The sequence below is a fragment of the Pleurodeles waltl genome, chromosome 3_1 (assembly GCF_031143425.1).
Source record: "Pleurodeles waltl isolate 20211129_DDA chromosome 3_1, aPleWal1.hap1.20221129, whole genome shotgun sequence".
NCBI classification, from domain to species: Eukaryota; Metazoa; Chordata; class Amphibia; order Caudata; family Salamandridae; genus Pleurodeles; species Pleurodeles waltl.
The window spans coordinates 1,955,541,191-1,955,558,150 of record NC_090440.1 but is presented as its reverse complement, the minus strand read 5'-3'; the positions used below and the strand labels follow the sequence as shown (position 1 = coordinate 1,955,558,150).

The 16,960-nt window shown below is 44.3% G+C and overlaps 1 protein-coding gene across 2 annotated transcripts in view; it reads right to left on the bottom strand.

Moving 5' to 3' along the window:
- Positions 1–16,960, bottom strand: part of SPECC1 (sperm antigen with calponin homology and coiled-coil domains 1) — a 956,149-nt gene that overhangs the window by 464,811 nt on the left and 474,378 nt on the right. For both annotated transcript variants that reach the window (XM_069226282.1, XM_069226283.1), the window contains 2 exons: positions 5,224–5,369; positions 3,299–3,399 (listed from right to left, as the gene is read on the bottom strand). In XM_069226282.1, the coding sequence (XP_069082383.1) occupies positions 3,299–3,399; positions 5,224–5,369 (247 nt within the window). The remainder of the gene's footprint in view (positions 1–3,298; positions 3,400–5,223; positions 5,370–16,960) is intronic.

Below are 16,960 nucleotides of genomic sequence, written 5' to 3'. Positions count from 1 at the left end.
GAGAAGCAGGTTTCACTGTGCAGCAAGATGTTCACCACCTCAAGAGTTTTCCTTGTGTCAGAGGCTGCTCGTTGGGTCAGAGTTTGTTCAGCAGTCTGCTCATTGAGTCAGCGGCTCAGTGAGTTGTGGCGCCTCAGGGAGTCAGTGGCGGCTCAGGGAGTCAGTGGCGGCTCAGGGAGTCAGCGGTGGCTCATTGTGTCAGCGGCGGCTCATTGTGTCAGCGGCGGCTCAGTGAGTTGCGGCGGCTCAGTGAGTTGTGGCGGCTCAGGGAGTCAGTGGCTGTAAGTTGTGGCGGCTCAGTGAGTTGTGGCGGCTCAGTGAGTCAGCGGTGGCTCATTGAGTCAGCGGTGGCTCATTGTGTCAGCGGTGGCTCAGGGAGTCAGTGGCTGCTCATTGAGTCAGCGATGGCTCAGTGAGTTGTGGCGGCTCAGCGAGTCCATGGCTTCTCATTGAATCAGCGGTGGCGCAGTGAGTTGTGGCGGCTCAGGGAGTCAGTGGCTGCTCATTGAGTCAGCGGTGGCTCAGTGAGTTGTGGCGGCTCACTGAGGCAGAGGCTGCTCATTTTGTCTGGGTGTTTCTAAGTCGTAGAAAAGGGCCATTGGTTATGTCTGGATAATACTCATTGTTCAGTGGGTACCCATTAAACAGGATCACTGATTATTTCATGCAATACCCATGGCGCCAATGGAATGATCACTACAGCAGCAGTGGAGCTAATGTATTAGGATGTTGCTCATTGTGTCAAGAGGCTACTCCACGTGCCAATTAACTGCTAACTGTACCATACCTAGTAATATTTTGCCAAGGTCAGTAGTTTGTATGCCATGACAGGGAAATCTTGTGATAGTGCATTTTGTGGCAAAGCTGGGCTATTATGTGGCCAGACAATGGCAGCAGGTTCCTCGGCGTGCACCACACTAACCAGTCTGTTATCAACTGGCAGCGGAGCTTTATGTGCTGCAGATGGTGTGCTGAGTATCGGGGATGGCCCTCCATCTGCTTGGGCTGATGCTCTATGTGACATAACTGGACTACCAAGTGCCAGGAAAATATGACATGTTTTGGACGGGGGAGCTGTGTGCCAGAGTTGGTGCTCATGTGTCAATCTAGTACATTCTGTGCTGCAGTTACTGGAATCTCTGCCAGTGGGGCTGCACGTTCCACAACATTGCTATATTTTCTGCAAGGCTGGTTACTGTTTGGGTGTAACTATGCGCAAATCAGTTTTGGTCCCACTCCCAACCCTACAGCTCAAGCTCACAGTGCTACATCTTAGACTGGAGCCCACACCATTACTAGGCATCTATAGCGTTGCGAAGATGACGATCCTTGTAGGGGTTTTGAGTGTTTTTGCTGGGCCAGCAAGAGCCTCGCAACCCAGAACTATCAAGGTCCATCATCCGCTTTGCCTGCTGTAACCCAGTCTCTTCAGTCCTGCTATCACCACTCTGCAATAACATATATAATGTGACAATGCTCTAGTCTCTAGTGACAGAAAACCGGTGACATCCCAGGTAAGGCTGAAGCACAGCTCTTACAAACCCATCTCTGCTGCTGTCTGGCAGCCACTGAAGCTCGACCTCAAGGCTGGAGTCATGGCCCCCTCCCAGCAGACTGGTTAGTAGTACTAGGGATGCCAGTCAAACGGAGTCACTGTAAAGGATTATTTCTTTGCATCAGTTCAAGGGTCCCATGCACCTCTACCAATGGCTGGGGACCCTCTACCCACATTAAATTAACAGATCACGTCAGATTAAATGTGCAGCTTGATTTCGATTTGGTATCAAATGTGTATAGTCATGGTATGTCCAGGGCTGACAGCTGGGCAGTGCCATTTGTACCGTTCGTTATGGAGACAGTGAGAATGGACGTTGGGCTTTTTCTGAGATTCACCTGGATTTTGGTCTCTCCACGCATCACATGCTCTAGGTAGTTTCTTGTAGCTTGCTGCACTTGCCAGTTTAAGGTAAGTTAAGTGACGCTCATGATTCCTACAGCAAACACATCACACACACACCACTCACTTATACATAGCGGCCCTTCCCTGGTCCCACCATTGACTACTGCTATTACAGTTCCTGCCCCATGTCCCTTAGTAGATCAGTTCTCCCTCCCCTTGTACTTCAATTTAAGTTCAGCTCTTTGTACCTACAGTTAGTTTGCTAGTTCAGAGCACATTCACTACTCCAAGTCACAGGTTCCTGAGTGCTCTCGTTCTTAAAGTTGTGTTCTTCTAGCCTGGCTCCACCTTGGCTCCATAATTTTGCATTTTAGCCCCTTGTATTCTTGCTTCGTGTCAGTTTCCTCTGCTGCAATACCCTTGTCTTCCAATTCTAATGCTTTAGTCCAGTGGTTCCCAACCTGTGGTCCGGGGACCCCTGGGGGTCCGCGAAGCCTTCTCAGGGGTCCGCGACTGCTTAGAAAATTAAAAAGTATTAATAAATATTGACAAATATTGACAAATTAGGTCCCAAACTTCCAGTAATGACTCAGTGGGAGGGTCCCCGGATTCCAATGATGATTCAGTGGGGGTCCCTGGGTTCAATTAATGATAAAGCGGGGTCCACAGAAGTCAAAAGGTTGGGAACCACTACCTTAGCCCATCGGCCCTTTTCTTGTGCCCTGTTCTCCATCTTAAACTAGTGGTTGTTACAAACTTTCTTTTTACGGGACATCCTTGTGACACTGCTTTAGTACCACTCCTATACAATAACTCCCTTAGCTGGGAGGATGACTGCATATTTCTCCAGTACATGCTTTCCCTTTTTGTTTGCTTATGTGTAATTTTTTGATAAATGTGCATAGCCGGGAAATAGTGTGCCTTAATCCTTTTACAGTGCTCAGTACAGATTACAGAACACCCTAATGAATAACCGAGCAGATGCATAAGGACGGAGTAGTTCCAGTCCATAATGCAGCCCAAGGATTTGAGGTTTCCTGTGATAAAGGGGGGAACGGGGAGCATAAAGGCTTCTTTCAAAGTAAAGGACAGCAAACAACAATCTTCAATTTCACCACGTAGATCGATGCACGGGCTCCATTTGTGATATCTCTAGTCACTAAATTTTGCTCGCGGATTTTGTACGGCTAATTTCAGGATACGAAAATAACAAAACAACAAAATGACAAAGAAGCCACATTATGTGTTGCGAAATCACCTCCTTTGCCCTGTTCCTTTCGGCACATGTGTGCTGTCATTACACTGCAATGGCATCATGTCACATCTCACTTCTCCTATGATATGATAATGTTTCTGATGCCGTGCCTGTCCATACTGCAGGGCTAGAGGACACATTACCTGCATAGGAGACACTGCTGCTGCTGGGGCCGTCCGTACGGGAATGCCGCTCAACAAACTGCGGGGCGGTGCCTGGATTGGCATGCTCTGCCCTGTGGAGCCTGCAGAGAAAGGGTGCATGAGAGATGGTCACAACCCGATTCACTGGTCTCCCCTGTACCCATACATAAACTACCAGGACTAGCCAGACCGCCCAACGGTGTCACATAGTTCTGTTGCGCTTTGGGTACAATTTTCAAGCCCACGCTGGTAACAAACAACGAGCACAATCTCACAGTAAATTCGTAGCAAGTGGCACTGTCGATGAAAAGAGATCCCAGTTTCACGTTCAGAGGTTCAAGTTCCAATGGGCAACAATGTGCTGAACTGTTCCTATTGGAGCCTGACCAAGGCTGATTTGCATATGGTTGGTCTTCTGTGATAGGGCAGATGAACTAAAATTATGGTATGTAATGCACCCAGAAAAATTACCAGTGGTTCAGATCTCTAAAATCCTGCCTATGCTATTATGACTGACCATATAAGAGCCCAAAGGTTGATGGCATAGAGACTGAACTGCCCTCCCACCATCTATCGGCAGTGAAGGCCAGTGAGGTTTGTTACATTTGCTGTACCCAGAGCCTAAGTTCATGTTTTAGATGTAACAACAACCCATGTTTAAAAAAGTAAAACACATTCCTTTTTTTTGGAAGTCTAACTAGTTCCGCACTTCAAATGGGAGGAGTAAACGACTTCTATAACAAAAATAATCGAAGTGAATAGCTGGGTGAGGTGCCAGACAGAACAATCCTCCCTTCCTTTTTTTCAAATCTGAGAAAAATAAAGAATTAAAAACTGCCAATTTCATTTGCAAGAATCACACTCTTTGCGCAAACATCGGACGGATGGAAACAGGAAGATGTTTAAGAATACCACCCGAGGCTCCACAGAGAGAAGCAAAGTTTTAAACATTCTGCAAAGCATGGAAGCCTTCGATATTCTTACTTCAACAATTAGACAATGGTAAGAGACAATGGGCCACCAGTTCTGTCAAAGAATTGATGATGCTGAAGATAATCAGGGATCCCAGTAAGTGGGAACTGCAGCCCAGATGCATCAATGCTGTCTAAATGTCATCCACTGCTCCAGTTTATATATGTAAAATGGATGTCAAACTCATAGATTCCCACCGTCAGCCCTAAGTATGCTTTTTCTCATTTTCTTGTGTCTCACAATGGTGAAAAAAGGTTGAACATTGAAAGCACAGATATGCTGCGCAGGTCAGAGCAACAAGGGCATTTTTTGTATTTGGCATGAGGTTTGCTGACCAGTTGCACAATGTGATTTTTGAGAAGGTCCCATTCATCTACTATCTTTGCAATTTGATCCACATTTGAGGCATATTTTGATCCCAGTATCAGAGTGAGAAAGAGTATTATTAGAGGTAGCACTCCGAGATATCCTAAAACCACCTTTTACACTCAGGGATGAGTTTACCGTGAGGTGTAAATGTTTTACGTTATGAATTTGCCTTGGGGGAGTGAGGGTGATTTTGTTGGGATTATTTTGACAGCTTCTTTTGCACAGTTGCCATTTTCTTTTGAACACGTGTAAAGCAACATGAGGACAACAAACCATTTAACAGAGACTTTGAGTTGTCATTATTATTCAGATAAGACAGCTGTGGAGAACACTAGTGTTTCCGTAATTTTCATCTTTGCGGTCCCCATTTCTAGTGATCTTATAGATCAATGGACGGTATTCCACCATGGGGAAACAGAGCGGCACTCTCAAGTTTTAAATTATGCCCTCAACTAAAACTACTTTGTCTTGGTATCTAGAGGAGACAGGATGCCAGAAAACCTTCAGTGCATGTCAGAAGAAGAAATATTTCTAAGAAATCAGGCATCAAATGTTTATTCCAAAGGTAGTAAAGGTGCCCGCACCTGGTTCCGCAGAGTCAAAAGACTTGATTAGCAACTTGACGGTAGGCAGAGACTCAGACGGAAGAGGAGCTACTGGACTCATGTTGATCCCTTTCCACTTGCTGCTGGGGTCTCCCACCACGGTGTCCACCTCATCCACCTTTGATCTGCAAGAAAAGGCAAGAGACTTTACTTTATTTGCTGCACGGGCCAACTAGAACCTTTGGAAACACTGTAAGGCACACAGGCAGAAGGGAAAAACGAACAAGCTATTTCCATGCTTCATTTTAATAGGGCACATATAGTTTTACTCAGTTCCTAGGTGGAAGAAAACACAAAAGCAAACAATATGCTGCTCTCGAAACCTATGATTATATGCTTTCAATAATAATTTCAAATGAAAAAAGGGCCATTCATATACTGTTAATAACAGGCAGGCAGGTGGGCTCACAGCAGGCACAGGCAGCCTTTTTAGTATTATTGCAGCTCAACTAGGATTCCTAACTGAGGCTTTGAATAACGGTAACATAAAACAAAGACTAAATGAATAATGTCAATTCAAGAACAAGGGATAATGAATGGAAATAAAAAATAATTTTCCCAGTAAAGTACTGGGCCCTCAGCCTTGGCACTGAAGTACACTTCTTTTTAGGCAAATATGTAGCTGTTATTAGGCAAAACTGCTGTCACTCAAAGTGCAACCCCACTAGCGGCTGAAATGGACTGACACTGCTTCCTTCTGGTGCGTGGAAGAACAATTTGAATGAGAGTTGCACAGAGCAATGATTGAAGAGGGTTGGCACAAAGCCCTTTTATAAAGCAGGCATTTAGTAATGATTTTCTTTCATTACATAAGGCTACAGAAACAGCTTAAGCCGTTTCCAGTCCAGACATATAAAGGAGTCAAAAGCCTAATGATGACACAGGAACACGCCCATCCAGGGGAATTCTGATAACCATTTGTATAGCACAGGGAAGCATTTCAATCACCTCCTCTGACCCCAAGTGGCTACTGGCAAAGCTGCTTAGGGATACATTTTGCGGCGTCGAGGGTAATGGGGAGAACGGTCCATAAAATAGTGTATGTAGCCAAGGAATGGTGGAGAAGAAATAATTAAATTAAACAGGTTACAGCTTTAAGCAGGGGCTTCTAGAGCTCAGTATCACGTAGTAAAGCCTAGGAAGTCCATTACACCATGAGGCCAAAAGGACCACAGCGGACCAGCTGCTTGACGCTGAGCCTGTTCCTGCAGGTCCCACGAACCTGTAAGGGGAGACTCATGGAAATCTATGCAGGGGAGGCTGGCTCCTCTCCTAAACTAAAGCCCCCATGAGCAAGGGCGACTCCTCGATCTGGGCAGAGGAGCGCTGTCCCCCCGCCAGCAGCAGCAGCTGCAAAACCTTTAAAAGAAAACGATAATAAACTTTGTTTATTATCTTTTTTTTTTTTTTTTTTTTAAGAGCAGGGCCACGAGGGTGATGAACAGTGAGGGAGTGTGTACAGCATGCCTCCTCACTGCGCATGTATGTTTGGCCGGCTGCCTCGGGCTGGCCAAACACACATGCTTGTGTGTGCTCTCGCCAGCCCGGCAACACAGTTACCGGGCTAGAGAGAGCCCGCACAGGCTCCAAGTCTGCCTGGGCGTGCCCTTGGCTGGGCACTCCCAGCCAATCCTGACGCTGCTTTGAGCAGCATCAGGATTGACTGCAGGGCAGGCTGGGAGCCTGTGCCTGCAGCAGCGACAAGAGCAAGAGGAGTGGCACGGCGGCATAGAAGTTAAGTGTTTTTTAAAATATAATGTATATGAATGTTTATTCCTCCCATATGCCGCCCTGCCCCTTTCGAGTCTCGCGAGCTGCTCCTGCCCAGGAGATTGCAGTTTCAGAGAAATACCTTGAACTATATGGTGACATATTATTTATCCATTTACTTTAAAATCAAACATGGCACCTGCCTGTTTTCTACTATTATAATTATGCTGCACATTATTTTTATTTATGTATTTATTAATTATTATGTAGAGTTTTTCTAAAGAGCTAAGTGCTACTTTCCAGGTGTGCCATTCAAGGGCTAAAAATAAGGTGAAAGATGTACACATCCTAGCAATGTCTCAAGCAGTGCTAATAGTTCTCATGGATCAAGCCTTGGAGAGGAAGGCAGAAAGGTCACTCGATCACTTAGGTGTGACCCATAAGTGGGTACATCGTTGTTGAATCGCTGGCATCCTGCACGTAGTTTAATATGGGAAATTGTAGTAGAACTTTAGCATTTCTAGTGATGCATAGCTCAAAAAACGTTTCCTGACTACTGCTTTGTAGGCCTCAGATCTAGGGTTGCTACTCTGAAAACTAAATCACAAAAGAAAGGTGTGGCGAACTGTTATTGGACTCCCGCCACATACCGCTAAAACTAACCCAATTAGGAAACAGACCATTGGCATCTCCCACGTTAATGGAGAAGACCTTTATATTATTTCCCTCATGGTTACTTACTGACCGCAGACTACTCTACCAGCTCCAACAATGAAACAATCATTAAACTCAGATCCTCCACGTCCCCTGCCTCTGTATTACTGAGGAATGGGATGGGCTACCTGAAATAATGCTACTAAATGGCTATCGCTCACAAACCAGCGCTTTCCAAAACAATGAAAACAGGAAAATGATGAGCTTCTCAGTTTAAGGCATGGTGTCCTTTGTTTTCATTTAAATAAGAAACTGAGGCATTTATCTTGTCGTTATGCAGATATTAAGAAAGAAATTATGTCATTATAGTAATACGAATTCTGCCTTTATATGTTGTTGAGGTAAAAATTGCAAAATGGTGGCAAAAAAAGTTGACCATGCATTTACTTGAAACATCACACAGCTAAACGACTACTCAAATCTCTGGTTCCATTAGAGGCCTACCTACTTCCAAAGTGATATTCAACACACGTTGTGATTTCCTTAAACCAGATTCGGGATATCTTTCACCTCACCTGTGTTGACAATTTATGCTGAATTATATTGAAATCCATGACAATATGTCTGGCGTGGAAATAACCTGGATACATCAACATACATACAAACAATGATACCGACCGATTTTGCAGGCAAGTGTTCAAGTATCTGGTACTTACCAAACAGTTGGTAAAGTGCGACTTTTTAATATTTAAAAAATGAATAGACGTTTTAACGTGTTTGGTAAATCTATTTTCTTCCTATTTATTGTAACATTGAGTAAATATTTAGAATTTAATCGCACAATAATGTGTTATTAAGATGTATACGTGCACGGACTTTGCAACGTTTATTGTAAACTGGGCAACAAAGGTTGGAAAAAGCTGGATTAGTGGGCTTCCCAGCAGGGAAACGCACATCCAGATTTTTTTGGCCAAGTCACACACATTCTCCTCCAAATCCCAAAAGTTGTAAAAAAATAAATAAAAAAAAAAAACACACTTTGTGTGCGAAGAACGTCAATCCTGTGCCATGACCCAAGGAAGGGGAGACAGAGAGAATCTTGCCGAGAGTTACTATTCAGAGACCTGCCATCAGTGTTTATTTGCACTTCTTCATTCTTCTTCTGTTGACTAATGGTGACTCATGCTAGTCATTGGTAATGACATTTTTTGCACTTTTTAACTTGTTTTTAATATAGCGCTTTGTGCCACACTTTTGCCACTTCTATGCGCTGTAAGTAACAGATTACTATTAAAGATGGAAAGTTGAGGTGGCCTTGCTGGATTCCAATTAATGGCCTTGCCAAGATTTTAACTTTTCATCACATGCTACAGTGGCAAGCGTTCAACTCACTGAGTCACCCTGCCCTGTCCCAACAAATAGTGCATATTTTCCAGTGGGTAATACATGGGGATAAGAAATGTTTTACCTCCCATCTCATTATCTATAAAACAAAGTGATGACAGGAATGCTTAATCTTGGCCACTGGGATCACCCATGCCATCCACAATCCAGTCCATCGTTTTTTCATCCTCTCTTTTACTCTAGACAGAGACGAGCCTCATGCAAATCAGTCTTGACCCCAACTCCTACAGGAATATTCCTGCCTTAAGTGACTGGCCAGGTCACTATAGAATAGGAACACATGCATTCTTATACCTGTTTTAGATTAATTGTCCCTTATAAGTGAGGAGTAACTTGTGTCCTATGTTACAATGAGCCTGGGACATTAGTGCGCAATTTGAGCCGGTGGTTGCTGGTGGGGCTCACCAGCACTTATTTTTACTCATCAGTATTTGTACCAGAACAAGAGCAAGAAAAACACAAAAAGGGAAAAGAAGTAGGAAGAGAAAGATGTAAAAACAGTGACAACCTTAGAAAGCAGGGAGAAAAGGGAATGTGCAGAAGTTTTTGAAGGGCATGGAATATCTAGTGATGCATTAAAGATGCACGAGGGCGACTGAAGAATAAGCAGCCTTGGTATTCGGCACCACAATCTTATGCATTGCTGGTAGCAGCTTCTGATCAAATGTTTGGGCCCTACACTTATTATTTTACAAATTAAACACTGTGGAACATACATAGCACTATGTGCCTGGGCTAAATAACAGTGTTCTAGGTTACATTTCCAAGTGTAAGATCGCATTGAAAAACAATGAGGCCGAAAGTGGTCTCGTGCTGCTTGTGTTCCTGCCTGAAGAGGCCCAGGCCTGGAAGTGCAAGCTGGACTGTTCTGAGAGGACAGGACTAGGACTGATTTGCATATGGCTGGTCTTTGACTAGAGAGCGTAGTAGGCAAAAACGATGGCCTGGAATAAAGGTCTGAGATTAATTCAGACTTGTGTTCCCTCACTCTGTTGCTTGTTATAATCCAAATTAAGCAGATATTTAGCCTCAATCAAATTTTGCTGCAGTTAACAAATGCACTGAATTTCCATTTCTATCACAGTTCTCCTGGTTTAGGAGTGGAAGCAGAGAACTGAAGCACCAAGTGAATCTACCACAGAAGACTGAAGTATGATACTCGAAATGACAGAAGAGTAAATTAAAATTCACTGCTTTCAGTTTACCTCCTACTTCTTAACAAGAAGCACTTGAAACAATAGCAAGTAGAGGGAGCTTTAGTTATTGACAAGAGAAGCATGGTTTGTGTTGCTCTAGTGGTGCCTCAGTTTGGGCCCATTCACATATCACATCCTGGGTCTCTGGAGACATTAGCTATACTGGTAGAATATGCTGGTTCAACTAAATAGTTCCATTAACGTGGACTGAACCAGCTCGAACAACATTAAAGTTGCTATTTTGAAGAAGACAAACTGTTGTCTTAAGTGAGGTTGGACTCTAAAGGAGGTTCACTTCAGATCTATGAATTATCGCAATAGTGCCTAACGCCCTCATAAGAGTCTCATTTACTCCACACAACACGGACTAGAAATGCAGGTGACTGGGCCATGGCACAACCATGCTCATTAGTCACACCTTATGCACCAATTTCCCTGGCACTGCTCTGACTGGTAGCCCTTGACTCATGCTGTCCCTGTGTTTTGGTGGAGGTAGTAATGAGACAGGGGAGGGCTGAGGAGAGGAAGTAGCTGAGGTAGAGGAAGAGGCTGAAGAGAGGAGATGAGAGAGAAGAGAGTAAGCAGGGGAAAAAGAAAACAGCAAATGGAAATATTTTGGTAGAATAGAGATACAACAAAACAAGATGACAAATAAAAAGAGAAGAATAAAATGACAAAGGATGGGGAGTACGCAGTGAGTATGTTACGAAACAGGTTTTCTCAAAGTGCAGGTTGGGACACAGTGGTGGGCAACAAGACCATTTTTGGGGTGCCACAAAAGCCCTGGTCAACATGTAAGTAATGATTTAAAATGATTAAGTATGTTTGTGCACCAGTGCAAAAGTGCTGAACAGTGTCCCTAAATCCAGTTTTAAAAGGAATAATTGCTAGTTTTCCCAAGCAAGACTGAGTAAACCTTCCAGTATTTGTTGCTGCTGTTATTTTTAATTCACAAAGCCATTTCAAAAGAGTATATATTCACTATATGTGATCATACACAACCATACCATTAGTGTACGACTTTCATACATAAATGGAATATGGAAGTGGGCAGTGGCCTAAGGGTCAAATGCGCAAATTTTGGATCAGGGGAACCAGGTTTGAATCTTGGAGCCGGCTTGAGTCTGGGCACATCACTAAGTCTGTGCTTATAATAAAATGAAACTGACCTTGTGTAATATAATCTGGTTCTCATCTAAATAAAGTGCTTGACACTCGACTGCCCTTGAGCCGTGTTATATATATATATATATATATACACACACACACACACACACTTACACACTGTTGGGCCTCGTTTTAACACAATGAATGGCCTTACCTCATACTCTGCTGGAGAAGGGGTTTACCAAATTTGCTAAACTAAGCTGGAATCAACACCAAGACTTTTTTTTAAGAAGTCTTGTGATTCAAGTGAATGGATGCCACAGGCCAGCACCCTCCCCCAGAAAAGTGTTCCAGCTCCAGACTCAAGTGCAGCTCCCCATCGACCTCTTTTATAGGCAGATCAATAGCTTGGCTATAGTCCTATATCGAACTGAAGGTCAAGGTCACGACGCTTACAATTGCTGTTAATGTATTAAAATATTGCTCCTGCCTCCGGTCCATTAAAGCTAGATGGATCCTGAAAGCTTGTCATTCTAAAAATTGGGGTGTGGTTCTCAAAAGTTTGTGAAGCACTGTTATAAAAAGAAGGAAGAGTAAGAGAGGGAGAACAGTAGTAAGAGGGACCAAGGATTTCAGTCATTTAGTCTAAAATCCCTATCAATGTCCAGAGCATGTTTGTTTTGCAAATGAGGGCAATATGGGGTGGACTTTGATAACATCTGGCACTGCAGGGAAGTGTGAGATGGAGAGTAGGCAAAGGATTGAGCAGTCACCTCGGTGGCAATGTGAAAAGCTGGCACTGGGTGGTGAACATGAGAAGCTTGCACTGGTTTCTAGTGTGAGAACTTGGCACTGGTGGAAGGAGCTGGTCGTGCGGAGTGGTGTGAATAACTTTCACTGGGAGGAGCTGGGGGTGGTGTCCAGAGTGAAAACCTGACACTTGGGAGCAGGAGGAGGAGCTCACCTGGTGGGCAGCGTGAGGAGTTTCCACCGGTGGGGAGTGCGAGAAGACAACATAGGTGGGCCACGCGAGGAGTTATCACTGGGAGGTGGTGGTAGTGGCTCACTTTGGTGAGCAGTGTGTGAAGCTGGGAATGGAGGGCACTGGGAGAAGAGGGAACTGAGGGGCAATGCGAGGAGTCTGCCCAGCAGACTGTACGAGGAGCTCATATTGGAGTCAGTGTGTGATCACATCTGTTGGCATTGTGACAGCTGGCACTGGTGGATAGTGTGAGTAGCAGGACAATATCTGTAGTATGTTGCAGCGGTAGCCGGTGGGCAGTATGATGGTCTGGCTTGAGGGTGTAGGGGGACCCTGAGCAGCGAGGGCTGCTGGGAAATATAAGGCAATAACACAGGTCAGCAATATGAAACGTTAGCTTTGGTGGTGAGAAATAAAATCTAGCACTGGTGTACAGCGTGGAGACTGGCAAAAGTTGGTAGTGTGACAAGTAGGCACTAGTCACAAAGGGCAGTGTAAGGGGCATTGTTGGGCAGTAAGGAGCTGGAAGTGATACTCAATGTAAAACTCTAACACAAGTGGTCGGTGTAAAGACTGGCACTACTGGGCAGTGTGAATAGCTGGCACTGACTGGTAGTGTTTGAAGGTGGCGCCGGCTAGCAGTGTGAGAATATACTAACTGTGAGTAGTGTGAGAAGTTGGCACTGACGGGTAGTGTGAAGGAGCCGCCATTATCGGGTACTGACGAGAGAAAGATTCAGGGCGGCAGTGCAAGGAGTTGGCATGGATTTGAAGTACTTTTAATCCGACAGCTGCCACAAGCATCACTTCTCATATTCACACAAATAATGCAGGTGTAGACAAATGTAAAACTATGAAGACAAAGAGTTCGAACCAATAGAAACTGCGAGAGAAGCTCAATCCTGTCACCGCACCAACATGTCAGAAGAATGATTTAACAGGCTAAAGACACCCACAGGCGTCTGCATCATTTTATGAAGAATTTGAAGTTTATGTTGCGCGAACTGTCGAAATTGTACATTTCTAAACATATTTTGCACGTACGTTTGTATTGCTTTGGAAAGCTAAACTGCTATTAAAACCTTTCATGAAAGATTATGCTTCGTTAATACCAGATCAAAGTTTTTATGTTTTGCTAACCATCTATTTACAATGCCCGATTAGTGCGTCCTGCTTATACCAACACACGCAGGTGCTTGGTGGCTGCAGGTGTCTCCGTTATAAACTACGGGTATTTGGGAAGGTTCACCAGATCCTTCTGTAATTCCGAACCATCTCTTAATGTCAAGACAACAGCTTGCGCCTAGTGGCTTTAAAGCCCCACATTGCGTCATTGAATGGCTCATCCTGGTGACTGGTGGGCAGCCCCACGCAGCTTTCTCTCCGTTAGGTCTCTGGGGAGGGTGGGCAGGGGAGCACAGACAAAGATGGGAGTCAGTTCTTTGAAGGACGGTTTGAGCAGCAGATGGGTTCATGGAAAAGTGTCGGGGCACAGCTGAGAGGGACAGGACTGGACAGCACACCGCAGAAAAACAGGATGGAGAGAACACAGGATGAGGAAAGCACACAAAAGCAAGAAAGCCCATGATGGAAAAGAGAATTGTTTTGTAGTAATAAAATGCACCTTTGGTTAAAGCGGGACGGTAGAGTGCATCAGGCGACAGCAGGGGGGGGGGGGGAGAAGAGAGAGAGAAGGGGGCGAGGGGGAGAGAAAGAGAGAGAGAGAGAGAAGGGGGGCGGGGTGAGAGAGAGAAAAGGGGGAGGGGGAGAGAAGGGGGAGAGAGAGAAAAGGGGGGGAGGGGGAGAGAGAGAAAAGGGGGGGAGGGGGAGAGAGAGAAAAGGGGGGGAAGAGAGAGAGAGAGAGAGAGAGAGAGAGAGAGAGAGAGAGAGAGAGAGAGAGAGAGAGAGAGAAAAAAAAAATACACTGTGACAAATTGTTCAAGGTGGCCTGGAGCATATGGAGAGAAGCCCACAATGGGACAGCACAGGCTGAGGTTTATAGGAGAGGAAGCATCCATTGTGGGATGAGCACAGAATAGCAGAGGAAGGGTGTGTGTGAGCCCACAGGATGGGCGAGACTAGGACACATGAGAGCGCAGGGTACGACAGGAGGCGAGACAAGAAAGAGCAGCACAGAGCAGGACTAGAGACCGCAAAATATGAGAGCAAATGAGGGAAGCCACCACCCTGAGGAGGATGACGGTGCCGGACCTCCAAGCCTTGGAGCGTTGTGATTATTTAAAAAAAAGTTCCTCATCTAATGTGTTTTAATCCTTTTCAGGCATTTTATATTGTGTTAAGTGCTCTATTCTGCACCCACTGTAAGCTAAACTGCTGAAGAAATCTTTCTTTTGAATACATGAATATTTTGTTTTGCACACAAATACATATTTATGATATTTATGTGTGTTGTACATGGGTTACTGTAAAAGCAGAAACGTTTGTGAAGGTATCTACGTATGTTTTCTGTCCAAAGGTATAAATGAAAGGCCCCCAGATGACTTGCTTCTTCCTGCGCCTACCTGTGATGGCCAATAGGGCTCTCTTCCCAGTGCTGCACTTTTTGTGGGCATTGGAAACTCCCAAATTCAGTGCTGTTACCATAAGAGACACAGGAAGTCAATCTCTATAGAGCTTGAAAGCCTGACATCTTTTAGCAATGAGGTTTGCCAACTCCAAGAGGACGTGTTTGAATTTATTCAATTCACTCCAGGACAATAAACTCCTTTGCTTGGCTTTTAGAGTTGACTTTGTATCCCCTCTTAGGACAAATGAAGAGCCTTACACTGACCCCCAAAGAGAGCTGCAAACTCAAGTATCCATCTATGTGACTTTCAGGAAAGACAATCTGTTTTAATCATCCAACCCGACACATCTGCATGTGTCTAAGCCAAAAGGCATCAATGTGCCGATGGCAACTGGTAATCCTGCAACTAAAAGGCAGGGTTGAGTTGGATCTGTAAATTCTTTTAAAAAGGTTGAGATCAGGTAACTCTTTAAATATAGGGGGCAAATCATTTCGTGACTTTGGCCCCACTTTTAATATGGATTAGGCCTGTGATGGTTTCTTCTCGAAGAAACAAATACATGCATAATTGGCCTAGACAGATCTCAGACCCCTACAGAGAGTATATGTTTGTTTCAGTCATTAGAACCCTTCTGATGTAAAACGTATCGATATGCACCAAGCATCTGCACGCTGCTCTCTGCATGATGGGAAACTAGTGTAGAAAGCATAAGGTGGGAGGAATAGGCTGGTGATTGGCTAAACCCACCAAGGCTCTAGCTGCTTGACTCAGCTTTTTTTGGCACCTCTTGGCCCTTTGCTTAGCTGCGCTAGAGAACAGATTAATGCAATACTCAAATTAAAAATGATGGCGCAGGCAATAGTGGCTACGACTGGACCTCTGAAAAGGTCAGTAGTTACCAACCAGTCTCTGTGCTTGTCAATGTGATAACAGGGTTTTTATTCAACTACGGTCTGCCTAAGCCCAGGGTTTTTTACTTTCCTCAACAACAGCATTGAGCCCTCTCCAACAGTTAGCTGGTCACAACATGACCCAAATTACGCAAAGTCCTGTTCTGAGCTCACCAACATCAGACCCAGTTGTTCTTCATTCAAGTCCATTCAAATAGTAATTACATCAACCTGTTAATTTATTTCCCTAGAATCATCAGTGGAATTACCCAGGAAAAACAACTATGCATCGGTTGTATAGATCTGAAAATCACAACCCACCTCCTGGCTCTAAAAGGCATTTAATACAGCGTCTTTACATAGATGTTAAACAAAACTGCGGTAAGAAGAGAGCCTTGAGAAGCCCCACAAGTCCCCAAGGAGTGAGGTGTAAACAACCTATTAAAATCGACCACTCTGCTGCAATGACTGATGCATGTAGGCGGTAGTGTCATCAATCTTATCAAATGTGGTAGAAAGGACAAAACACAAATCCACTAGCTGCATCCAACAGCTCGATCAGCTGTTCTCCAGTGTATGGAAGAGCGCATTCTGTGCCTCTGCCTGGAAGAACAACCAGACTGGTGATCACTCAACAACAGGAACTCAACATGGTGAGTGAGCTGCACGGTCACTGGTTTCCTCAGGATCTTTGTGAAAAAAGAAGAGAAACATCTTAGAAAGCGAGGAATCGTTCTACCAAAAAAAGAGGTCCAAGTTTGTTTTAGGCACTGCTGGGTATAATTTTGATGTTGTTAATCTCTGCTCCCACAAATCAAGCTAAGAATACTAATTTGTATTCTCCAATTTCAAATTCCTTCACATTTACAAAACATTTTAAAATGTTCATTTTACTTCATTATTTACATATAATTTATTAATCTGTTAATATTATTTAATTCTCTATGTGGTTGCAGTTGAGGAACCCTGAGTAGGCTCTGTGGACCCTCAGGAGTCCCTAAAAGACAGGTTAAGGAATACTGTACTAGAGAATTTTATGACTGATGAATTATTGCATTGTAACAGACCTCTGAGTAGAGCAGTCCTTGGACTGAGAGGTGAGGTGGTACATTAACCCCCTTCAAGATGTTCAAGGTTTTTGGTACAATTTCTTGCACTAGTGACATTTTCACAACAGCATATATTCTTAGACTCTTTGAGGACATCTGTATAGATTATCCTCAAGGTGTTAATCGCAGGTTTATC